At 39.6% G+C, this 27,155-nt stretch overlaps 1 protein-coding gene across 2 annotated transcripts in view; it reads right to left on the reverse strand.

The window, feature by feature from the left end:
- Window positions 1–8,152: 8,152 nt before the first annotated feature.
- PPP3CC (protein phosphatase 3 catalytic subunit gamma) overlaps window positions 8,153–27,155 on the reverse strand; it is a 62,773-nt gene continuing 43,770 nt past the window's right edge. Inside the window, exons 10-15 of one of the 2 annotated variants that reach the window (XM_069485149.1) lie at window positions 26,182–26,250; window positions 18,046–18,072; window positions 17,061–17,142; window positions 16,341–16,438; window positions 9,637–9,666; window positions 8,153–8,538 (exon numbers count right to left, since the gene is read on the reverse strand). In XM_069485149.1, the coding sequence (XP_069341250.1) occupies window positions 8,354–8,538; window positions 9,637–9,666; window positions 16,341–16,438; window positions 17,061–17,142; window positions 18,046–18,072; window positions 26,182–26,250 (491 nt within the window). In that variant the 3' untranslated portion in view covers window positions 8,153–8,353. The remainder of the gene's footprint in view (window positions 8,539–9,636; window positions 9,667–16,340; window positions 16,439–17,060; window positions 17,143–18,045; window positions 18,073–26,181; window positions 26,251–27,155) is intronic. The other variant, XM_069485148.1, reaches the window with a different exon arrangement.

The following is a 27,155-nucleotide window of genomic DNA, read 5'->3' on the forward strand; positions in this document are numbered from 1 at the left end:
GCAAACAGTTTCATAACTGCTCTGTTTCCCTGGCTATCTGATCCAGGCACCAGGATCCGCCCCTCCTTGAGGCTGTCACCTTTTGTTCTGTGGATAGTCCCCAACAGCACTCCTGTCAACAGAGGCCTGTCCACACCCACCACCCTAGAGGATGATTAGCCAAGTGACTGCCAATAAATGTTGCCTCCCGAGACGGGGAGGAAGCAGTGGAATGCAGGTCACTCTGAAAACCAACCTCTGTCACCAAGAGGAAGGATGAGTGGAAGGAGCACTTAAGGAGCCTTGTATTGTAACAGGGAGGACAAGGCAAGCAGGGTCTGAGCAGAAAACTCAGTTTCATTTCTCAGGTGGGAAGAGGGAAGCCAGAGATCCCAGAAGCCATAAACCTGGACTCCCGTTTCTCCAGGAGTGTCCTTCTCTAGCGCAGGGAGTCTGCCATCTGAACGAGTCCCACTCTGAGACCTCCCCTGAGCAGCCGAGTGGCCCCCAGTGCTGTGCTCAGTCCCCACAAGCAGGATAAAGGAAGGGCATCTGCTATTCCTTTCCTTCTCCCCAGTGATGAACTCTGGCATGTTCTTCAGGTAGGTTTTGAGTAGATTTTTTTTTTTTATTTTTTATTTTTGCTCTCAGAGGAGTGTTTTCTTCCTGCCAGGGGAACTGAGCAAGCAGACCACAAGCAAAAAAAGCACTGTCTCTTTCCAGCAGTCTGGAATTCTCTAGAGGGGAAGACCACAGTGACACAATAGTGAGGAATCGAAACCAAGTCACATCGGACACAGCGGCACGAAGCTGGACTGAGTTTCATCCCCTGGGCTCCATCTCTTTCTCCCGGGCCCTCTCTGGACTCCAACTCCTGCTACTGTAGCCGGCCAAGTTCTACCGACAGCGCGGGTCTGTCTGCGCCAACCACTCATGGGAACAGGGCAAGTAGAGGAGGAAAGGGCAGTGACCCACTTTGGGGTTTCAAAGGCCCTCCTGCGCTGACGATGGCTTGACCTGGCCCATCTGGAATCCAAGATTTCTGGTATAGTCACTGCAAAGCCAGGGATCTCTGTGAGTGAAAAAAGTACCCCGTATGAGTCAAGTATGGCCAGCGACGGGGCCTGGCAGCCAGGACGGGCGCACAGAAGGGGACAAAGAACGAGGCTTTCAGGCCTGCCTCGCACAGACCTTTTCATAGCACACGCATGATGTAACTGGCTTCTATTCCGGGTTCTCGGAGCTGGTCACATGCTAGCCCCGAAGGCTGCGGGAGAACTCAGCCTTTTGCCCAATTTATCCAGCCTGTCCTCAAGGAAGCCTTCAGGCTGACATCACATCAACGACTGCTCTCTCTTCCTCTTTTTATGGCTGAGCAAACAAGCACAACGCGCAGACGGGGTGTCTTTGAGAAGAACTGAGCTGGATGAACCTCTTTTAGTTCTCAGGAATGATGAAAAGAGCAAGTGACTGTCAGCTCTTTAGAAAGTAGATTTCATAAGGGAAGGATAAATAAGCGATGACCTCAGAGGGGGAGACCAAGCCAAGTCAACTCGGCCACAAGGAAGGGCACAGAACCAGGAGTTGGAAAATTAGGTCTGCACCAACCTTCTCTCCCAGATCAGGTAAACTGAGATAAGTGAGATAAGAGGGCTGATTTGTTGGCCCAGTGGATACCGTGAGGTAGTGCTCTGGCCTCCAAACAAAGAATAACCTTGTCTTCCCACCTCTGCGAATTCTACGACGAACCTTCTCCTTACCGGCATCAACATTAAAGAGACTAATTTACTATTAAAGTATTAATCTGCTGTATCAAAGTTAAATAGATTTTCTTTCAAAAGCCTCAAAATGATTTAAGAAAAAAAAAGCAGGCCTACGGAATTGCAAGTAGCAGGCACAGAGTGGGGACTAGATCTAGAAGTAGTGAGAGGTTAACATGAATTTGCAGTTAGGTCCTTAATTTCCAGGCTTTTACAAAGCTTTTCACGACTCTGTAAATGAGGGCAAATATTACCTCATTTTACTGAAAGTTTAGCTAAGGTATAAGGACATTGCTAAGTCCAGATGTCATTGGGATAGCAAAGACCCCAAAATGCATACTCAGCTTATTTGAAATTAGGAACCTGGGCTAGTTTTCTGGCCTGTAAACTGCACTGTGGCCCTTAACGTGGCTGTATGTGACGTCAACATCGCCGTATTTAGGCCTGGGAGCCCTGGACTTAGCCTTTCTCCCTCGACTGCGACAACCTGTAGAATTCCCGCACGGACACAGTTCCCTCCTCAGGGCCCCAGCGCTCTTCCTATTCCAAACCTCCCACTTGCCCAGAGGAGCTTATTGTTTCTTGTGAGTCTACAGCACCTCGAGAAATCTCTACTTTTCAGAGGAATCAAAAGGCTGGCCTGGCCCATCCTGTTCATGGCAGTCAGACTCCACATTCATCTCCTCTCTGGCTTCTTTGACTTCTCCCCAGTTGGGATTCATTCTGTTATTAGTATCAGATGCAGGGTAACTAAACTACTGTAATAAAAAACGATTTTCAACGTTTGTGAAGAGAGTATGTTTTCTGGGACATCTTCCTTCCTATTCTCCAAGTAGCGGCCTCTGCTGGAGAAGCCACAGAAGGAGCTGGGACTTGAACAGAGTTAGCGGTGGGCACAGGGCCGGGAAGGAGGCCAGGGGCAGGGGAGCGGATTCTGAGCAGGGAGGCAAAGAAACACTTCTGCAGCCACCAATGCTGCTTTAAAAGGAAAGGGCTGGAGAGATAAAGAAAGAGGTCCTTTTTATTGTGATGGAATTCCTTCTCTTGGAAGGTAAATTCCTTGGCATTGTCAGAGACCAGAACAGACATCAATAGCCAGGGAATAGCCCTTGACTCCTGGAATTATTAAATAGGTAAGAGCCAAATATAAGCACCTCCACCGGAAATAAAGGAAATAAAGACACAGGGAGCCAATAAAGTTATCATTTAATTTTAAGGGTTTCTTTTTTTTTATCTTAAAGATAACTTCCCATTACAATAAGAAAGTTCTAACAAATTAATTTCTTTTTCACAAAAAAGACTTATTAAATGATTTCTGTCAATAAGTAACATTTCCACCATTTTCTTTAACATAACAGAAAGCAAGAAAAAGCAGACAATCTCTAAGCACAAGCAAATAATCCAGCATTCAGAAGAACCTTGAAAACAATTCCACCACCAGCTAGTCTCAGACATCTGACCATTGCATCATTTAGGAATCAAAACCAGGATCCCTTCTCGGAAAATGTCTGTTGACATTTTTATTAGGAAAAACAGGTGCTGGTCACAATGCATGGAGAAAGGAAAAGTGAGGTGTTCTCAGTGGCATCTTTGAAAAGGTTCTGTGACAAAAACACATCTTTATTGCCCCAAATCAAAATCTATGGTAGACCTCCTCCTTATTACATACATTTCACTTTAACATGCAACAACAACAACAAAAAAGTATCTGGAGACAACTATGCCAAGGGAGTGAAGGGAAATGTGGGCAAGAACTTACAGGCAGGCAGTGTGCATGGCCCTACTTTAGAGCTGCGCAGAGGGGGCGTCCACGTCCATGTCCTTGCTTCTTGATCTTAAGCCACCTAGACTTGTCATGAGGGCACAGAAGAGGAGATGATGCATAACCCTGTCTCAAACAAAGGTGTTATTTAGCGAGCCTCGCCAAGGTTGCTGGGGCATGAGGCCAAGGCCTCCCGGGAGGGGATATACTCTCCAGTATCATCTTTACCTTTGTGACTGCACAGATGAAGGCAGCCAAGGCTGACCCATTCACTCTGGCTGGCTAGATATAGGCAGGTCAGGTCCCCAGTCCCAGTGTAATATAGGCTCCCTCTTTCACACTCTGTCAATGGCACAAAGCCCTATTGTTAATACAGTCCTCTGCTCACACTCAAGATAAGGGCAACACCCTGTCCTTCCACTACACAACTTTCTTCCTCTACACACATCTGCTTTTTCTTACAGCTTTCCTCTGAGCATCTGATCACTGCAATACCAAAAAGAGACTGTGGCATGATGATGCTTCAGACCCGTCCTCCAGGTAACCGGAACCCTCCTCAATCTATTGCTGGGCCTTCCTAGGCTGCCTTTAATCTCTTTCTAGCAGATGTCAGAAGACGTGGACCAGGTGTCAGACAAGGTGTGACCCCTGGTTATAACCACAAACAATTTAGGAAGCTGGAACCTCATACCCACAAAGACTGGGGTTCTGGGTTCACCCTCCCTCTGCTATCTTTTCTGCCTGGGTAGGGAAAGCTGAGTCATGCTTTAAAAGAAACTTGGGTTCTACTGTTACTATAACAACTAGAATAAATATTGGGAATTCTAGAATGGTATCTCAACAAGTCTTCATGGGTTAGGAAATAATTTTCAATACAAACATTGGACAGAAAAGCCTGATTAAAAAAAAAAAAAAACAAAACTATGAATCAATCTGGGGCAAGTTCTTTCTTAAACCAGTTTAACTGATTGGTCACCCAGATTGGTCAGGATGAAAATTCTCAAGAGCTTGAATTTTATATGTATAGATATGGATATGGTAGAGTGAAAATATTCTGGAGATAAGCTATGATATTTACATAAAATAAGGGAGGGTAGACGGAATAGATTTTAGCTTTACTCATTCTGAGGCTGGAGAGACTCAAGCAATGACAGTGAACAGCAAGCCCAGCTGTGTCTCACTGGCCATGGCTTACAATATTTCTCTCCTGCAGACCAGCTGCCTCAAACTATGTGTTTTAAAACCACTCAGAAGAGGAGCTAAGGGACAATGCAAAAAAGGCTCAAAAGGCCCCCAAGTGAACCATTTTTTAAAATCCTACCTTTGCTACCTAATGACATTCAATAATAATATTCCATTGAGAAAACAAACAAGTTTTTCTCTTCCTATTTTGAACAGTGTCAGTCAGAAAATCATCCTTAAGTTATGGGAATAGCAAGGAAAGCTAACCGTTAAGAAAGCAAATCTTTGCTATTGAGAGAAACTTGCTTCTTTGAATCCTTCATAGAGAACAAAAAAGGCCATGCAGATATAGATAAAAAGACATGAAAAATACTAATATTCCTGGACAGTCTGCCTTTTTTATTCCTAGGCACGGAGCCCTATCAAGCCCACCAAGTGTAATAAGCAAGTTCCACATTGCCAGTCCACATCTACTCACAAAAAGCCAGCAGATCAGCAATGTTTGTACCCATAGCCAAAGTGTCACCTTGAGGTTTTAAGGAACACGGAGGGTGTTCTTGTTTTAACATTCTATTAAACAGTCACTCTCTTTCAGGCATACCCCCCTGGGCTTATTGTTTTGCTTTTGTTCTAAATATTCAGAACACAGAGATTTAAAAGGGATATTATGTTTTGAACTTAGATGAATTTTTAAATTTTTATTTTAAAAAATAGTCATCTGATCAATTTAAAATTTCACGTGATGTTTATGTAACCACAATTGGGTAACCTGGTCTGTGTGAAGTGTCATTTTCAAAATGGTATTTCAGAAAATTCCACCAAGGAGTCCTCTGACATGCCTGGTGAACTGACGTAAGAAGCGTTTTGTTTTGTTTTTTGTTTGTTTGTTTTCCTAAATGGGAGAAATTGAAGAAAAAGAAGGACCTTTCCACAGGGAAGGTCCTATGAAGAAGAACAAGAGAAAAAGTATTTTCAGTGTCTTTAGAACACGCAGGGGAAAGGTTTAATAAAACAGAAGAGTCTTTGAAGACGCCAACACTGCAGAGCTGTGACAGCAGGTAAAATGTTTGTCTAATGACGGCCCTAGGCAGGAATAGTAGTTCTAGGGCAAACCCAGGGCAGGCATCCAGCCATCTTGGAAGCTGTTGTTTAGATAAAAGCATTCAAAACTGTGTTAAAACCCTCCACTGAAGCTACAGTGAAGAAAAAGTGCTGTTATTACAACATAGTCCTAAGGTTCATGCCTTCTAAATGGGTGTGAGTCATAAGTGCAAAGGCTTATGTAGGAACACGGATTGAGAGCCTCACTTTAAGAAGTTACCTGCATTACGTAGACACGCCACACAACTTTCTAAAATGTTGAAATACATACCCCAGCTTTCTACAGAACAGAAGAAATATGTTTATCTTTAGAATTCAACAGAATTTTCAAACCTAGACTCCTCCAAGAGCTGGTGTTGATCTACCTTAAATTCACTCAGATTTCCTTGAATCGGTACTTCTCGTCTACTCGGGCTGATCCGCAGCTCAGAGGGTACCTATGAACCACTTCTCACTCCTTTATGCTGCTTGTGCCAAGGAAACTTGCTTTATCATACTGCTTCTTTTTGAGAAGATAACAAAGACATTCCTAAATAATCCATTCTTTTTAACTGGTAAAATATTATATTTTGCTTATAGGGATTTACAATAACTATTCTGTCGCCTGCTGATGGAGGCCCTGCAGAGTGGTGTCCACTTGTGGACCGTGTATGTATAGCAACAGCCTTAATGAAAAGGAGAAAGGGACAAGGGACTCCCAACGCCACAATCTGTCATGTGAAATTTCCAAAGGCAGGATCTTTTCTCATACTAGGATTTGGGGAGGGAGGAGTATGAGGATGCCCAGATGATTCTCTCTCTGAGTATAAAGAAATGACGGTCAGGAAAGACAGCTACTTAAGACTTTTTCTCCCTTCTTTCAGAGCTTTTACTCACACCCAATAAGAGATCCTTTATCTCCTTCCACAATATCCTTTTTATCTTTTGTAGTTACAGAGCAATCCATGCAGGGAGACTGCAACCCCCCCAAATGCTTTCATCTCTGTCCTAAACAAATTGGGAACTGTTAGCAAAAGGTATAGGGAAATAGAGATTCACGGACTAAGTCTTCATTCTTCTAATGAAAATTATGGTTTCTTGAAAAAAACAAAATGAGTTGTTTGTTTTTCTGGTTTCCTTGAAGCTCCCAACATGAAGTACTATACTACTGTCTGAAATACTTGCTTTAATGCTGGACTCCCACATCACAGATGACATTAAGGAAAGCCATAAAAGAGCATCTTCCATGCTTTGATGTAGAGTGCCCAGGCATGCATGTCCACGGCAGAGCTGACCAGTAAGTATTATGACGTGGTACCTGTGATCAGGCTGAACTAAAAATGGGAGCCTAAGTATCCCAAAATTTCCTTTGCTAATTGGTTGTCACTTGAAAATCAAACTAAAGGAAGATTATTCAAACACTGTATCTGAACGCTTGCTGTTTGTATTCCAAAATATGCTACTAGAGGCTGACATACAGTTCAACCCAATGAGTATTGAAAGACAGAGGAACATCCTAGTAATTGATACAGAAGACCGCAAATCCTCACTCATCCAATGCCCTTCAGCAAGACTTTCAAGTCACAAGGGGATCACACCACCCTTGTCGGTTTCCATTATTCCAGTTGGTTGCAGAAATACTGACAGGGAAAAACAGAAGGATGATGGGGAAGAGACGCCAGAGCCTAGAAGAGCATAAATACTCTTGCTGTTGAGGTTCTGCTGAGGGCATTTATAAAATATTTAGAAATGTAACTTCCTTTGCAGATGGGGTAAGACACCTGGGGTTCAAAATGAAAGCAAAAGAATCTGGCAATAGTTAAAGCTTTCTGAAAATCTTTCTACCCCCAAAGTTCTAAGGGAAGTTTAAACCAATCATGCCCATGGTTAGGTGAACAAATTATAAGTAACTCTAAGAAAATCCCTCGTTATTTTTTATTTTGCTTTACTAGAACATATTTAAAGGAATTGAGAGTCCAGAGAAAGTAGGTTATTATGGAAAACATTCCCCTTGGCCCTTAAAATCATTGGGTTTGGGTTATGCACTTGGAAGTTCTACTGTAATCAAGTTTTCCATCAGAAGAGAAACAGTTGTAGCCACTGAAATATAAGAGGCCTTTCTTCAATGGCACCCAGCAGAAAGGAAAAAATAAAAAGGGAAAAAATCTTCTTGCATTTGAAAAGTTGTTAGTCTTAAATGAAAGATATTATCTTCCAAAAGCAAGAGTGAAGGCTGACTAGTTCAAGTCAGAAACCCAGGGTTGGGGTTTCCAAGGCCCTTTTATTAGGGGAGGGTCCCCTTTGTAGCACAAGACTTCACATATGTACTGACAACAATCAGATTAGTTCTTAAAAATTAGGGAGAAAAAAGGGAAAAATAAAACAGATGTACTTTTTATATATATTGAACACAAATTAAAAGAATTTATAAAATGGTCACCTTTCTTACAGAATAAATGCAGACTGAATTATAAATGCACCTCCAGGTTTAAGTTGTTTGAGTTGTTTTTGTTTCATTTTCTAAAAATAAATAAATAAAATTTGTTCTTAAGTTTTGGATCCACCTGTGCCACAGCAGGACTCTGAATCATTACTGGGCTTTCTTCCCATGGTCGCTCCTGTGCAGAGCCCTTGGCTGTACTGGGCTTACGGATTTCACTGGCCCATCAGAGCGTACAGTATCTTTTCGGGGTGGCATTCGCTCATTAATTCGGTCCAGACCTCGGGCTTCTTCAAAACTCCGGATCTTGTGTGGAAGTGTAAATCCTCTGATGGCTAGAGAAAAACAAGAAAGAGGCGGTGGTGAAGAGTGCTCAATTAGGCAGCAAAGCAAAAGCTTAAAAAAGTTTCTTAGCACACAGCAACCTCCTAAAGAAAAACAGAGAAAGGTAGCTATGGAGCACACATGTCTGGTGAAGGTAATAGGCAATTTTTGATTGAATCAGACTTGTCTGAAGCTACTGCTTCCTTAAGGCCCAAAGGGCATCAGAAACTGAAAATAATTTTCATAAAAGCTCAATATGAATAATCATGGCAGAAATATACTTGACAAACATGCTCAATGCTAAAAAAAAGGCAACGTTAGAATAACAGAGAACAAGTTAAACACAGAGTAGTTGCTGTAAGTACAAACACCACATTAACCACAAAAAAAGTAAAAAAAAGAGCTAATCTTTTTGTTTAAGATAGCTTTTTATCTTGCACAACCAGGAGCTGAACATAAGTTAAAAACCATCAAAATAGCTTCTAGATATTTTCCTTCTGATTCAACTTTTGTATTGTCAAAGAAAGGCATTCCCATTTTGAACCATCTTACCTAATAAAATAATTAAATTTATAACATAGGTTTACCAATTCCAATGGTTTTCACCCACAAATTCATAGAAAATGTTACTTAAAATATGTTTCCATAGAAACAAAGATAATTCAGCTTGAGTGCCTTAGGGCAACCTCAGAAACAAATAATTAAATTCTAGTCTACTTTTGTCTCTGCTCTTGAGATTTTAGAGTCATTAGGTAAAGAGGCTGACCTGTTTGAATCTTTTTATAATCAAAGGGACATCTCTTGTATATGGAAGGGACACAGAATCAAACCACACAACCTCTCATGACCAGTTGCTTAAGCTTCAGCCACTGCATTAAAACTGATGGAGCCCAGAAAGGACCGTGGCTACAGTGAAGGTCATTTAAAATTACTACAGATACGGGACACAAAGGAAATGCTCGCTTTGTGCACATGCCTAGAAATAGATATTCCTTTTCGCACTGTTACAGTTCTGGTGATGCAATAATAAAAGATGTGCAATGTTGATAAAACTTTTTCAAGCTAGTAGACAGACACATGATTACATCTATCAGAGTAATAGGCCATACCTTCCCGGGCCTCTACCGCTTCTACTGTGGCTGTAAGAGGGCAGGAGCAGTGGCATGCAAAAACGAAGACAGAAAAAGAGTGAGTAAACCAACAGCACTGCTGCCAGCACAGACATCCCAGAGCCCCACCCTTCAGCCTATCGCCATCCCTACAAGTCAACTAGTCAGAGAAGCAAGAGGATTATTGCAAGAACGAAACCGGGGGTGGGGGGGGTCGGACACGAGGTGGGGTGAGTTTCTAATATTTTTAACACTTCAGGTAGCAGCGAAACATTGCTCTCTTCATTTTAAATAGCCAACTGCTATTATATTTTATGGTTTGACATCCACATATTAAAATAACTTGTCCTATCAAATAATTTAACATCACAGCATTCTTCAGTTTATGATAGCTCTGATGGTATTAAATGAGCTGCTGCTGGGTCCTATTTAAAAAACTTATGTACCACTACTTCCTACTGCTCTCAAGTGACTTATTGCTTTCAACTGTCCTTTTTAATTACTTAATAAGAATGGCCTTTGAACAGCAGCCTGGCATTTGGAAGGCGAGAAAAACAGGTTACATGGGAGGGGTATTTCCTGTCTGGGAGTGGAGTACTAAGCTAGCAAAGGCATAGAACTATTCAATTCCTGCTGCAAATTCCTGTACCCATCTGGGCTTAGAGAGATGGCAGAGGCTGACATTTGCATCCCATATGGCTTCCATTCAGTGTTTCGGAGAGTAGGCCAGTAACTGAGAGAGCCCTCTTCTCCCTCAGTGACGGAAAAAGAAGCAATTTAAAAATTAGTACCAATCAGTAAACTTCCTTGCATCTTCTAATATATGAAAAGGTTACAAGTTGTAGCGAGAAAGATCCTCTCAGGCGAACCCCGTCAGTTCCTCTGACGCCAACTTTCTAAAAGAAGGCAGGGAAGAAGAGCGAGCCGTGACGGTTTGCTGTTCCTGAAGCGCTGCACAGCAATGCCAGAGAGAAACTGAAAGAACTACGAAGGCAACTACCCAACGCAATGTGGAAAATGGATACTTGGAATCCACTTATCAAGTGTTTACATTTGTCAACCATATGCAGGCATGTGCTGAAGCAATGTCACATCCTCTCTAATCTCCTTCTTCACAGGAAAACTACAGTGCCTTCTGACAGCGCATCACTGATGTAACTGCTAGGAAGCAGGAGAACAAAGCATTGCCTCAAACTGAACACTGAATGTTGGTCTCATTAGAGTTTAAAAGCTACGTGGTAAAATGTGTGCTAGTTATCACATTGTTTTGGGCCTTTCTAGAACTGCTTTTTGGACTGGGTATTAAGATAGAGCCTGTACTGAGGGACATTGTAAGAAACAGTCATGTAAAACTCACTGATTTTCTTTTCTTTTTAATATCTTTACTGAAATATAATTCATACATCATAAAATTCACTTGTTCAAGTATACAAGTCAATGTTTCTAATATATTTAGAGTTGTGCACCCATCACCACAATCTGTGTTTAGAGTAATTTCATGCCCCAGAGGGAAACCTCCAACTCATTTGCAGTCACTTCCCATTTCCCTCCCTCACCTCTTCCCCTTAACCCTAGTTAACCACTAATCTACTTTCTGTCTATACATCTGTCTGTTCTGGACATTTCATGGAAGTGGAATCATACAGTATGTGGTTTAGGGACTGACTTCTTTCACTTAGCATAACGTTTTCAATGTTCACTCATGCTGAAGCATGTACCTGTATTTCATTCCTTTTATGGCCGGAGAGTATTCCATTGTATATAACACATTTTGTTTAATCAGTTAATGGACAATGTGGGTTGTTTCCACTTTTTGCCTATTATGAAGAATGCCATTTATGGAAATTTGTGTACAGGTTTTTGTGTGGACATATTTTCATTTCTCTGGGGAATATATAATTACGACTGGCATAGCTGAGCAATATGGTAACTCTATGTTTAACAGTTTGAAGAACTGCCAGTATGGTTTTCAAAGCAGCTGTACCGTTTTAGTTTCCTACCAGCAGTGCATGAGGCTCCCAATTTCTCCACATTTCTCATCGACACTTCTCATTGTCTTCTTTACAGCAGCCATCCTAATGAGTGTGAAGTGGTACCTCATTGTAGTTTTGATTTGCATTTCCTGAATGTCTAATGATGTCGGTTACCATTTCATGTGTCATTTGTATGTCTTCTTTGGAAGACATACAATTCAAATTGTATATCAATTCAAATTCTTTACCCATTTTTAATTGAGTTTTCCTTTTATTATTCAGTTTTAAGAGTTCTTTATATTTTCTAGACATCAATCCCTCATGAGGTATATGATTTGCAAATATTTTTACCCATTCTGTGGGTTGTCTTTTCACTTTCTTGTGGTACTATATGTAGCACAAAAGTTTTTAATTTTGATGTAGTCCAGTTTATAACTGATCTGTTTTTTATCTTACGTTTTTTGTGAATCTTGTTCTGTCCCCAGCTTTCTTCTCTATTTTGGCTACTAGGAAGCCTGGAGTCAAATTTGTGGCTGACTATTGGCTTTAGTTTTGTTTTTCTTTGTGCTCCAATTTCCAAGCATATTTATTTTACTTCATTGTGTTTTACGTGTACTGTAACTCACACGTATCCCTCTTCAAAGGAGGTGAGGCATAAGTGAATGTATGTTACAAGGCCACATGGGATATTGTTGATGGAAAGCTCTCCAAGTAAAGTTATATGAACGATAAAAGGTCTTTTTTAGCCAATGCTCCAGTTTGCCAATGAACCTGTGGAACTGAAACTCTGATGTGAAAATAACAAAATAAACTTGTTTCCTGCAGTCAATAAGACAGAATAAGCAGCTCTAAAAAGTTGGCTTTAGCTTTAGTTTTGTTCTTCTCACACATTCCTGAAGATTTTTTATCAATTTCAGAAGTATCAATAAGTAATCCTATATTGATTAAAACACTCAGATGCAAATCAGGAATAAAGAGAAACCGTATACACTGGGACTGAGACACCCCCCCCCCCAAAGTGACCAAGAATTATAAACAAAGAAATTCCCAAATAACGTCTATAAAATTCTCCTTGTTATTCGTCCCTAATTTGCAGATTTGTTCTCTCAAGGTCTTGAAAAAAATTGGTATAGATTAAAATAACTTTGTAGATCAGCAAATTTTGAACACTTTCCAAGTAAAGATGCTATAGGACATTCTTTTTTTTCTTTACTCGTGTTACTTCCTATTATTCTAAAATATCCTTGTCAGGGTTGCTCTTAGAATATCTCACATGACTAATTACTAAGCAAAGTAATGGTGGGAAAGTATTCTGCTTACAAAACCTGCACATTTATTTGAGGACCAAAAAAAAAACCTTAACCTGAAATAGTTTACTGAGGCTTTCTGTGAAATTAAAGGAATTAAAATAAATCGTAGGCTGGGTGTGGTAGCTCACGCCTATAATCCTAGCATTCTGGGAGGCTGAGGTAGAAGGATTGCTTAAGGTCAGGAGTTTGAGACCAGCCTGAGCAAGAGCAAGACCCCCTTTCTACCAAAAATAGAAAAAATTAGCTGGGTGTGGTGGCATGCACCTGTAGTCCCAGCTACTTGGGAGGCTGAGGCAGGAGGATTGCTTGAGCCCAGGAGTTTGAGGTTGCAGTGAGCTATTATGATGTCCTTGCACTCTACCCAGGGTGACAGAATAAGACCCTGTCTCAAAAAAAATAAAAAAATAAAAAATAAATTGTATACTTCCAAGGAGAAACCATTCAGTCTTCCTTCTAAATAGCTAAACTCTGCCAGGCAGGGTGGCTCATGTCCTGTAATCTCATCACTTTGTGAGGCCAAGGCAGGAAGATTGCTTGAGGCCAGGAGCTCAAGATCAGCCTCCTGACCAACACAGCAAGACCCTAATCTCTGCTGCAAAAGAAATTAGCCAGGCGTGGTGGTGTGCACCTGTAGTCCCAGCCACTTAGGAGGTTGAGGTGGGAGGATCACTTGAGCCCATGAGTTTAAGGCTGCAGCAAGCTATGATCCAGCCACTGCATTCCAGCCTGGGCAACAGAATAAGACCTCCATCTCTGTCTCTCTCTATAAATAAATAAATAGCTAAAATCTAGTATTTCAGTATTCATTTTGAAAAAGGAGGAATTCAATCCTATAAAAAAGAAAAATGCGGTTGTTCCTACTGGTCAAAATAATGAAATTTCCACAAAAGGAAAAGGATTCCTATAAATGGCAGGATGGTTGAGCACAATGGTGGGTGCCTGTAGTCCCAGCTACTCAGGAGGCTAAGAAAAGAGGATTGCTTGAGCCTAGGGTTTGAGGCTGCAATATGTTATGATTGTACCTGTGGATAGCCCCTGAGCTCCAGCCTGGGTAACATAGGAGACCCTATCTCTCATTGTTATTATCATTTTTTTAAGACAAGGTCTTGCTCTGTCACCCAGGCTGGACTGCAGTGGTACAGTCATAGCTCACTGCAGCCTGGATCTGATCCCCCACCTCTGCCCCCCAGGTATCTCGGACTACAGGTACATGCCCGGCCAATAGTAAAAAAAATTTTTTTAGAGAGTGTGGTCTCTGGGCAACCTCCCTGTTGCCCAGGCTGGTCTCAAACTCCTGGCCTCAAGTGATCCTCTCACCTCCTGAGTAGCTGGGATTACAGGCACCCCATGGCCCTAGGCTTTTATAAAAAAAAAAGGCAGGAAAAAAAAACTTAAGTAGAAACAATTCAATAAAACAAGGGAAGCAAAAACACAGTGAAACTTTAGTTTAAGATAGTGCTTCAATTCCAGTTTCACCCATAGAATTAGTCATCCAATGACGTGATCTCCTGTCTCCCTGCCCCTCTGCCTTGTTTTACCAGATCTATGTTTATTCTGACAAATATCAATCTTTTTGATCCAGGATTCCATAAGTCCTCTCCTAAGAAGTCAGCTCCCACAAGATTTTTAGAACTGATCCTCTGGGTGAAGATGAGATTGTGGCACTACAGTAGAATGTGGATGCAGCCCCCAAATTGCATTAAGGTATAAAATATACACACGAGGCATATCATATGCATGATCTGAAGTATACAGCTCAATATGTTTTTATATATGTATACACATGCGTAACTTACCCATGCGTATACCACCCTTATAGTGACCTAGAACATTCCTAATACTCCAGAAGTTCCCTGTGTCCTTCTGGGTCAATATTCTCCCACCAGACGAAGCCCCATTCTGACTCCTATTGTCACTGATTGTTCTTTTTTTTTTTTCCCCCCCAGCTTATTATGGGGGTACAAAAGTTTAGGTTATGTATATTGTCCATGTCCCCCCACATCACTGATTGTTCTTAAACATCATATAAATCAACAGTCTGCGCTTTTCTATGTCTGGCTTTTTTTTTTTTTTCTGAGACAGAGTTTCTCTCTGTTGCCCAGGCTAGAGTGAGTGCCGTGGCATCAGCCTAGCTCACAGCAACCTCAAACTCCTGAGCTCAAGCGATCCTCCTGTCTCAGCCTCCCGAGTAGCTGGGACTAAAGGCATGCACCACCATGCCCGGCTAATTTTTCTATATATATTTTTAACTGTCCATATAATTTCTTTCTATTTTTGGTAGAGATGGGGTCTCGCTCTTGCTCAGGCTGGTCTCGAACTCCTGAGCTCAAACAATCCGCCCACCTCGGCCTCCCAGAGTGCTAGGATTACAGGCATGAGCCACCACGCCCGGCCTGTCTGGCTTTTTTAGTTTGCCATAATGTCTGTGAGATTCAACCATGTTGTTGCATGTCTCCATAATATGTTATTTTTTAAAATTTCTGAGTAGTATTCCACTGTACAAATATTAATATAACACAACTGATCTATCTATCCTACATTTGGGTTGTCTCCAGTTTGGGGCTATTATGAATAAAGCTATGGTGAACATTCTCATGTACATCCTTTGGTGAATATACGCACTAATTTCTCTTGAATATATAGCAGGTGTGGAATTGCTGGCTTATAGGGGAGACATACGTTTAGCTTTACTGCTGAATAGTTTGCCAAAGTGGTTAAACAGTCGAACCAACTTACAAGCCCTCCAGTAATGTATCTTGTTCTGTGTCTCCACAAGCACACCAATACTTGGTATTGTTAGACTTTTTTAATGTTAACAAATCTAGTGAGCATATAGTGGTATCTCACTGTGGTTTTAACATCCATTTCCCAGATGAATAACTATATTAAACATCTTTTCATATGCTCATTGGCCATTTTGATATCCTCCTTGGTGAAGTAGCTATTAAAATCTTTTGATCATTTTTTAAATTTGTTTTTTCTTATTGATTTGTAGTTCTTTATATACTCTGAATACAAGCCTTTTGTCAAGATATATTATTGCAAAAATCTTCTTCCAGTTTGTGGCTTGCCTTTTCCCTGTCTTAATCATGTGTTTTTATACAGAGGAGTTCTTAATTTTAATGAAATTCCTTTTGTTGGTCTTTTTAAGGTTAGTACTTTTTGTGTGCTACTTAAGGACTCTGCCTACTCCAATGCCTACTCTCCATGTTTTCTGCTAGGAATTTTATTGTTTTACCTTTTACATTTAAGTTATAATCCATTTAGAATTAATTTTTGTGTATGGAAGAAAGTAAGGGTCAGGACTCAGTTGTCCCTCAGATGTATAAGTAATTGCTCTAGAAGCCCCAATTCTTAACTTTACATCGGCTGCTAGGTAACGGGAGTACACCTTCCAAGAACAGAGTGTTCGGGTACTCACCGGTCTCAATAGTCTGCTTCCCTCCTGAGAGGACGCCCAGAGGGAGTGTACCCGTAGGCGTCAGGCCCTTGAGAGTCAGCACACTCTCACTCTCTTCCCTGCAAAGGAAGATCAAAGCCCTGGGTTAATGCCAGGGAGCCCACCATTCAGCACTTCAAAGGTACCTGAAGCAAGTTAAGAAAAAAAGCGTAGAGGTAGAGGACGGGTTCTCTTACCTCTGAACCCTTCCCTGACTCAAAGAAAGGGAAGTTTTTGGTAAATATTCCAACTTTAAAAAATCAGCCAGTTCTTATTTTTCAATGAGAGGCACTTAGCCAGGCACTGTTGTAATGTTTCCCATACATTATCCCGTTCCATCCATGTAGCAACCCTGTGAGGTAGGTCCTGTTATTACTTCTATTTCATAGACAAGGAAACTAAGGCACAGAGATGAAACTCAAGATCCCATAGCCAAGAAGAGCCAGCATGTGAGCACCGGAAATCTGGCTGGAAAGTCCACACGAAACCCCCACATTCACTGTATCAAAGCTAGCACCAAATGAATGTTTGCTGGAACATTTTTAGTCACTTTAACATGTAGCTTTGATTCAATCTGCACTGAACCCGAAGCTCTGCAGTTCCAATAACAAATTCCAATTCTAAAAAAAAAGTCCTGAAATCAACTCATAATTTACTCTCAAAATGCCTTTAACCCACACTGTAGTTGACAGACATCCTTACCGAAGAATTGAAAAGACCCGTGCCATCTTCCCAATGGCTCTGATCTTATTCTTGATGACCTCCTTACGAACTGTAGTGCCGCCTTAGAGATACAAACAATAAGTGAGTTAAAGGAATGTCTTGGCAGGTTGCTTTTAAAAAATGCAGGATGAAGTGTCTTTCTTATTTAAGTTAAAGAAACTATTGTTTTAAAAATAAGAAATCAAGGCCTAAGTTTGTTTAAACAAACAAAAATCCCAGGAAGTTGTAATGACCAAGAGAAAAAATAACCCAGAAGACAAAAAGATGAAGTAAAAACTTGGAGGTGCCACAAACAAGGCAGACTGAGTGGGTCTATGAGAGGTGGGAACTTATTTGTGGTTCTGAAATGTGGAACACAGTGAAGAATGAAACACACACACATAAATGAACCTCACAAAGACAGTTGCTACAGCAAAGGTCTCTTTTGAGAATGCTGTGGGCCACCTTAGGATGCAGGGTTTGGCCTGCCAAACGGCAAGTGATCATTCCAGCAGTTGTCTTCTGCATATAAACATGTCCAGCTAGTTCTCCCGAACTTAGTGAGGGCTGCTTTCATTCCATAATCATCACTTACTCACACTGGTGAGTTATTTCCTCACAATACTATTGACAACTGTTGCAGTATCTTAAAAAGCAACATCAAAAAAGTTAACCCAAGACTTTATGGCTTTTTCTCATTTAAGATTTGGCAAATAGCCCACACATGAGAAGCCAAGGTCCACGCATGCGTCAGGTGGCTGCATTCAAAAGTCAAAAAAAGAAACATGGGCTCCCCTTCCTCACCTCCAGCTCTCAGTATCCTGCTGGATCATGCAGCAGGTCCAGAGAAAACATACAGATTGAAACTAAAAGGGAGGATGGAGAGCCTGTGCGAAATTATTCTATCCATTAAAGATGTCTAAACAATAGGTAGTGGTGGGACAGACAGTGAGTATTAAGCTCTAAGTACATTTTCGTCGGATACCTTTCTGATAGCTTGAAATGTAGTGATCTTCAGGGAGAAGAGACACCAAGAAACAAGGAGATGAAGATAGAAATATGAGAAGAGAAATTTAAGTTTACATGGAAGAGAGAAAAAAAATCAAAGTGAAATGCAATGAGAGAAGCAGGCTATTACTTTTATCAGCTCAAAAGAGATACCCTTGGTAACATGCTAGGACATTAAATTACAGATTTCTTCTGTCAGTGTTTTCTTCCATTTCTTAAAAGTTTACATTTTACATTAATTCACATCTATTACTGGCCAACATTTTCTACCCTAACAGATCATGAAAATAACATTAGACAAAGACATCATTTGTGGAACAACAAATGATGCTGAAAACAAGGAACAAGAACAAAGAACAGAACAAAAAGTTAACAAATCTCTTAATAAGAACATTATGTTTTTTGTTTAGTGGATTCAGTATCTTCTCATCTTTCAGGGGATATTATAGTTCTTCCTTTTTAAAGTTTTGAATGTTCTTCAGAATTTCAAGTTCATTCAAGTTGGCTTTTGCTGTTTTGTTGTGATGTCTTAAAGGCTTTCCTTAGGTGTCTGATATTCCTTGGTGTCTGCTCATGATTAAGAGTAAGGGACTAAAAAGCTTTCAGAGTTGGTGGGCGGAGATTGCTGACATGTGCTTTACACTGAGTGATCAGGGTGGGCCGTTGTCAGAGAACTCAGTGTGCATATGGTCATTTAATTCACCTGCTTTTGGCAAGGTACTGATGCCCTCAATCGTATGTCCAGTCCAGAAATCCTTTGGTTTACACTTTTTAGAGATTAGTCTCCAGACTTGGAGAGGAGACAGTTGCCCAGTGGAAACTAGGACTTTAACTGCCTTTCAAACAGCTTTCGCCCAGTCTACTTATGTTAGCTCACTGCCCCCCTCTACTCCCCCCTCCCACAGTTCTAAATCCAGCAATTGGTGCTGCCAATTCCTTTGCTTTTTGAGGATTCTGTGCTGGAACTCGGCATTCCCTATTGCAAAGCAGGGCTTGAGCTTTCCTTGAATCAGTTAAGTCAATGACACTAATGCATTTGTTTTCCAGTTTCCAAAAATTCCTTCATTTTTATAGGTGTATAATTTTTTTAACCTTTTTTATTGTGAAGTGTAATAAACATATGGAAAAGTACGCAAAACTGATACATAACTCAATGATTTGCTAAACAGCAAATGCCCACATAACCACCACTCAAGTCAATAAGCAGAATGTTGCCAGGACCCCAGAAGCTCCCCTTAGGCCTCTCCTAATGCTTGTAGTCTCTCTCCTCCTGAAAGAGAATCATTCTCTCCATCTTCATTGAAATTATTTTCTTGCTGTTCTTTATAGTTCTACCATGTAAGCACACATCCATAAGCACTAGTTTTCATTGTTTTTGAATTTTATGTAATTAATTGGGGCAATCATGTACATACTTTTTTGGTCTGGCTTCTTTTGCTGAACATCATGTTTTTAAGATTAATCCATGTTTTCCCTGTTGCTGTAGTTCTCTTTCATTCCACTATTTATCCTTTTTACCATCAATGGTCATTTGGGCTGATTCTAATTTTGGGGAATTAAGAATTAGGCTGCTATAAATATTCTTGTATATTTCTCTTTGATACATGTATGCATATATTTATGTTGAGCACATTCCTAGGATTAGAATGCTTAGTCATAGGGTACGTATATGTTCAACTTTGGATAACAGTTTGGCATTATCAACTGAAGTGAATGTACCAATTTATACTTCTATGTAAAAGCATTCCTGTTGCTACACATGCTTGCCAACATCTGGTATTATTCATCTCTAATTTTAGCCAATCTGGTAGGTGTGTAGTATCATCCCATTATGATTTTAATTTGCATTTTCCTGATTACTAATGTAAGTTGAGTATCTTTCCATATTTTTTACTGGCCATTTGGATATCGTCTTTTGTGAAGTGATTGTTCAAATCTCACTTTATTAATCTGTGGGGTTTAAAAAAATTTTTTTTTGGAGACAGGATTATACTCTGTCCCCAAGGCTGGAGTGCAACGCCATGATCATAGCTCAGTGCAGCCTCAAACTCCTGGGCACAAGTGATCCTCCCACGTTAGCCTCCTGAGTAGCTGGAGTCCCATGCACACCACAATGCTTGGCTAATTTTTTAAAAAACATTTTGTACAGATGAAGTCTTGCCACGTTGCCCAGGCTGGTCTAGAACTCTTGGTCTCAAGAAATCCTCCTGCCTTGGCCTTCCAAAATGCTGGGATTAAAGGTGTGAGCCACCACGTCTGGTCTTAATCTGTAGTTTCTGTATCTTCAGCAAATGGGCCTTTTCTTGGTTGTGTTGCAAATATTCCTTTCCCACTTGTAGCCTCTTTTTCACGTGCTTAATAGAGTTTTTTGATGAACACAACTTCTTACCCTTTTTTTTTTTTTTTTTAAAGAGACACAATCTTGCTCTGTTTCCCAGGCTAGAGTGCAGTGGTGCATTATAGCTCCCTGCAACCTCAAACTCCTGGGCCCAAGTCATCCTCCTGCCTCAGCCTCCCAAGTAGCTGGGACTATAGGTGCACGCCACCACACCCAGCTAACTTTTCCTATTTTTTTGTAGAGATGGGGGTCTCATTCTTGCTGAAGCTGATCTTGAACTCCTGGCCTCAAGCAATCCTCCCACTTCAAGCTTCCCAAAGTGCTAGGATTATAGGTGTGAGCCACCATGCCTGGCCCCTTACATCTTATTTTTTTCAGATTCTATTTCATGTAATATTAATCTATTTACATCAGCTCTTCTTTGGTTAGTGTTTGCATTATATATTTACTTCTGTCTTTTTACTTTCGAACTTTCTATATATTTATGCTTTGGATGGCTCCTATAAAACATTGTTAAGCTTTTTTTTTTTTTAATCCTGTCTGACAATCTTTCTTTTGTCAATTTACATTTAATAAAATTGCTGATATATTTGCCATCATCATTAGATTTGTCCTACTGTTATATGTACCTTCCCTCCTTTCTTGCTTTCTTTTGAATTAGGTTTTCATCATTTCATTTTTTTCTATAACTTAAAAGTTATATAATTGAAACTATTTTCTTGCAGGTTATACTAGAGATTACAACATGCATCTCTTAATTATCAAAGTGTAATGTTAATGGACATTTTCCCCTCTTTTCAGATAACGTACAGCCCTCACACTCTTTAACTCTCTTTATCCCAAAATTATTGTCATATATTTTCAATCTTTGAAATTCAACAAAAACTATTGTTATTGGTTAATAAAGTCTACATTTGATTTACCCACATATTTTCTGCCATTTTTGCTCTTTATTCCTTCCTGAATCTCTAAGCTTCAGTCTGGGATTTTCCTTCTGCTTGAATAATATCTTTTAGAATTTCTTTTTTTTTTTTCTTTTTTTTTTTTTGAGACAGAGTCTCACTCTGTTGCCCAGGCTAGAGTGAGTGCCGTGGCGTCAGCCTAGCTCACAGCAACCTCAAACTCCTGAGCTCAAGCGATCCTCCTGTCTCAGCCTCCCGAGTAGCTGGGACTACAGGCATGCGCCACCATGCCCGGCTAATTTTTTCTATATATATTTTTAGCTGTCCATATAATTTCTTTCTATTTTTAGTAGAGGTGGGGTCTTGCTCTTGCTCAGGCTGGTCTCGAACTCCTGAGCTCAAACGATCCGCCTACCTCGGCCTCCCAGAGTGCTAGGATTACAGGCGTGAGCCACCGCGCCCGGCCTAGAATTTCATTTAGTGTGTGTCTCCTGGTAATTCTCTTACTAAAATTTTAAGTGGGGAGAGAGACTGAAAAATGCTTATGTCACCTTCATTCTTGAAGGGTATTTATTTCTACTAATAAAATTCTAGGTTATCAGTTATTATCTTTCAGCACTTTGAATACGTTATTCCATTGTTTTCTTCTTCCATTGTTTCCATGAAGGATCTACTATCAGTTTAATTGTTCTTTTTTGAAAGAAATCTTTTTGTGACTGCTTTAAAGATTTTTTTTCTTTGTCTTTTGTCTTGAGCACTTTTACTACTATGTGCTTAGGTGTTGTTTTCTTTGTATTTATTCTGCTTGCATTTACATTTAATGTCTTATTGATTTGGGAAAATTTTATCCGTTATCTTTTCAAATATTGCTTCTACCTCATTCTTTTGCTCCTCTTCTCTGGAACTCCAAACACACATATAGTAAGCCTACTCACTGTATCCTCCATCTCTGATGCTTTCTGTGTGTGTATATTTTCCTTTTTTCTCTTCATGCTTCATTCTAGATGTTTCTTCAGATCTATCTTCTAGTTCACTTATTCTCTGTTTAGCTTTATTGAATCTGCTGTTAATTCATCATTGAATTTTTTAATTTGTTATTTTATTTTTCAGTTCTATCTCAATCTGGTCTTTTATCTCCTTGAACATAGTAAGCACAGCTATATTTTATTTTTTAGCATAGTTATTTTAAAGTTTAATGTGATAAAGCCAATGCCTTGAGAACCCAAGGGTCTGTTTGTATTTTTGCTATTTCTCATTCATGTTGTTATACCTCTTTACATTCCTGGTTATTTTTTGTTGTGAACCATATATTCTATTTGTTTTTTTTTTGTTTTTTTTTTTTTTTTGACAGAGTCTTGCTCTGTTGCCCGGGCTAGAGTGAGTGCCATGGCATCAGCCTAGCTCACAGCAACCTCAAACTCCTGGGCTTCAGCGATCCTACTGCCTCAGCCTCCTGAGTAGCTGGGACTACAGGCATGCGCCACCATGCCCGGCTAATTTTTTCTATATATATTTTTAGTTGTCCATATAATTTCTGTCTATTTTAGTAGAGACGGGGTCTCGCTCTTGCTCAGGCTGGTCTCGAACTCCTGACCTCGAGCGATCCACCCGCCTCAGCCTCCCAGAGTGCTAGGATTACAGGCGTGAGCCACCGTGCCCGGCCCATATATTCTATTTGAAAGACCATTTGTAGAAATCATTTATGGTTCTACATGATGTTATCTTAGCCCAGAGAGGTTTGCTTTCCTCAGGTGTCTGGGACGACCTTATTTAAATTTCAGGGACTGAAATAATTTGAAGGTAGGTTATATTCCCTGCCGGGGCTGCCCTATTTCCAGCTCACTCTTACTCTTACATAGATGTAATCTTTGGGGGTCCCAGACCGAAGCAATCACATCACACTTGGCAAGCCTGAACCCCAAAATTTTTTAGCTTAGCCACAAAAGGCTATCAAGAGGGCTGCTCAATCTCTTAGCCTCCTCTTTTAAAATCCATGAATATCCTTAAATGAGAAATGATCCCAAATGTTGGTCTCACCTCTCTGGATTTCTGCCTTTTTCCAGGTCTCAACCTAGTAATTTTTTCAACCTAGTAATTTTTTCTTTTTTTCTTTCTTTTTTTTTTTTTTTGAGACAGAGTCTCACTCTGTTGCCTGGGTGAGTACCATGGTGTCAGCCTAGCTCACAGCAACCTCAAACTCCTGGGCTGAAGAGATCCTCCTGCCTCAGCCTCCTGAGTAGCAGGGACTACAGGTGCATGCCACCATGCCGGGCTAATTTTTTCTATTTTTAGTAGAGATGGGGTCTCACTCTTGCTCAGGCTGGTTTCCAACTGCTGACCTCAAGCAATCCTCCCGTCTCAGCCTCCCAGAGTGCCAGGATTACAGGCGTGAAACACCACACCCAGCCACAACCTGGTAATTCTTCACTACTTTATTCACTTTCTGATGCTTTCAAAACAAACTCAAAAAATATTTTGTCTAGCTTTTCTAGTTGACTTCATACAGTTGACCTAAACTAGTCAGTCTGCCTTTGATGAAGTGGAAATCCTTAGTTTACATGACTTTAAAAAATTCCAAACTTTTATTATGGTTTTAATGTGGTTTGAGAAGGGAATGGAATTACAAGTGTGTTCAATTCACCATCTTTACCTAAAAGGTCTTTTTTCATTTCCTTTCAGGAAAAATAATAGATATATCAGCTTATATCCACACACTTTGGCAAAAAGTGGGAATGAGAAGATTCGATCCATTTACTTTTTCGCTTAACAGGATATCTAATACATTTTCTATGTCAGCTCCTGTAGCCCTACTTAATTCATATTTTTAAAAAACAGATGCACTTCATATAATTCAATTCACTCTCTCTCAACAAATATTTACCTGTTGTGCTCAATGCACTATACTTGTTTGGGGGGCTATAATGGTGAGTGAAACTCAATTTTGTCCCAGGACTCAGGGAGTTTATAGTTGGCGGGGGGTGGGGGGGGTGAAACATATTAATCATGTACTGATATAAATAAGTGTAAAACTGAGACTCTTAACAAATGCAAAGGAGAGGTACATAGTGATATGAGAGCATAACAGGGGTACTGGCTCTACTTAGGGGTGTCAAAAATGTCTCCCATGAGGAAGTAACAAGTTGAACAGGAGCTAACTAGAAGAGAAGAGAAGAAAGGAAGCTTGACTAAGGGAAATAATATTCCAGGCAGAGAATCTAGCATATGGATATACCATAATTGATTTACCCACCACTCCATGAGGGATATTTAGATTGTTTTGAACCTTTTGCTATTAAACACAATACTTCAATAAATATTCTCATATATCATTTTGGGCATACTTTTATAAGAATACCCTGATGGTGATGAAGAATCCTGTCTTAACACATAGAGTTCATAATAATTTCCATTTCCACTTATATTTGAATATAAATTTTATTACATCTCTTTCTTCCATATTTCATCTGCCCCTAACTTAAATTCTTTATTATTTATTTTTAAAAATTTTTCACTTGGCTGCACTATTCCTTAAGAACTAGTTCCTTATAGTGATCGCCTATCCCATAAAGGTACTTACAACCTATGTTCCGTCTGCTCTTGACCTTCAATATGGAAGCTGAAGCATAAGCATGTGTGAGAATTGCCTTTAGATTCCCAAAGCGAGCTAGGCTTTCTCTACTATGGAGGTGGTTTATCTTAACAGTTAAGTGAATCACCTCAGCACAGAGCCCGGAGAAAATGAGACAGTCAGGTTTGTGCTCAGGTGACCACCATCTCTCCAGAATATCCTGCATTCTGAGGTAGGTTAGGACCTACCTTTAAAATCAAACCTCCTATAACACACTAGGAAAAAAATACTTGACTACAAATACAACAAAATGTTACTATACAAAGATCCCTCACATGTCAAAAAGGAAAGAAAAAACATGCACATAACTCAGTAGAAAAATGTATAGAAGATATGACTTGACAAGTCACAAAAGAGAAATAAACATGGCCAATATACACACATAAAAATACAAATTAAAAATTTAAAAACATCAGACTATAACAAGTATAATAAACAGTACTGGAGAGAGCACTGTGAACTATGTATCACACACAAGCGTAGAGTGTTACAGCCTTTCTAGAGGATATCTGTATCAGATTTAAAATTTTAAGTACTAATTGACACAGATATTCAATTTCTACAAATTTTTCCTAAGGAAATTATCAAGAAAATGTTATCCCTGACTTTCTAATATTGCTTTACTTTCTTTCATAGCATATATCACCATTTGACTCATATTTATTGCTTGTTTGTCTTCCCTACACTAGAATATAAGCTTATGGCAAGCAAGGACCTAAACAGGACTTGGAACATATCAAGCACTTAATAAATACTGGTTGTTAACAGAATGCACAAAGATTTATCTATATAAATTTTCAAAACTGTAGGAATTTTACAAGCAAAAAGTTGGGAAGAAAATCCAATATCCAATAGCATGGGATTGGTTAAAACAAAGAATAATCAACTTAGAAGACTATGTATCCGTTAGAAACTAGTCTACAAAAGAAAACAAAAACAGTAAATATACACGATACCATTACATGACCTTATTCTTATTAAAAAGAAAAAAAGAGGAAAAGTATATGCAAAGATAAAAGACAGCTAATACAGTATATATCAAGATGTTAACAGTGGATATCTACTAGATGGTAGGTTTATGGGTGACTTTTTTTCTTATTTATGATTTGCTATATTTTTCAAATTTTATTTTCTACAATGTATATAATTCTATTTTAAAAAAACAAAAGAAAATTATTCAAAATAAACTAAAACAACTAAAATCCAAACTTCTCCTTAGTTTCCAGTTCAAAAGAGGAAGTTTACCTTCTTCATCATCATCAATCAGTTCATCATCAGAGCATATGTTGAGAATGTTAACCAGCATCTCTGTGACTACACGATAAGACAAAATAATCCAAAATTTATACAATTAATAAGGGACTTTCTCTAAAATAATGTGGATATCTAAATAAACATACATGGTAAATAAGCATAAACAAAATTGTTTATTATTATATTAGTAAGAATGGCTATAAAGAGTAGCAATAAACCCAGACCTTCAGGTTTAAAAAGAAGTGGGTAGATTACTTGCTCTAGCAAAGGTCTGGAGTCTTTGAAGACTCTATTGCATAATTACTTGATTTTTTTTTTTAACCAAGATTATTTTCTTTCTTTCCTTCCCTCTTTCCTTTCCTTCTTTCCCTCCCTCTCCCTCCTCTCTTTCTTTCTTTTTCTTTTTTGAGATGGGGTCTCACTGTGTTGCCCAGGCTGGTCTCAAACTCCTGGTCTCAAGTGATCCTCCCACCTCTGCCTCCCAAAGTGCTGGGATTATAGGCATGAGCCACCACACTTGGCCAATTACTTGATTTTATTAGATTGATGTTCAGAACTTTTTCCTCACTGATAAGCACATGAGAACATTTCTTCTCATTTTACGAAGAAGTTAATTAAGCTAATAGGCCTTTGTTCAACAGGCTTATTTTATATTTGCATAGTTTATCTGTACATAAAATTCTAAGGACAATAAATCCTATCTAAATCTCTTTAGCACTAAAGAAATCACTGAAGGAATGGTAAGTAACTGTTATTTTAACATGTTGATAATAGTAGGTCAGCTACTTCAAATTGATACCTACAATAAGAAAACCATAATAGACTAGAACTAAAATTTAAGAACCAATTAAGTGTCACTTAAAATTCTTTGTAGAGAACAAACAAAATCAGAAAGCATGTCTGAACCATCAGGGGGCTCAAGCAAACACGAAGGTGTGCTCGGTCACTAGCTAAAACAAGCCATG

This window comes from Eulemur rufifrons, chromosome 12 (assembly GCF_041146395.1).
Source record: "Eulemur rufifrons isolate Redbay chromosome 12, OSU_ERuf_1, whole genome shotgun sequence".
NCBI classification, from domain to species: Eukaryota; Metazoa; Chordata; class Mammalia; order Primates; family Lemuridae; genus Eulemur; species Eulemur rufifrons.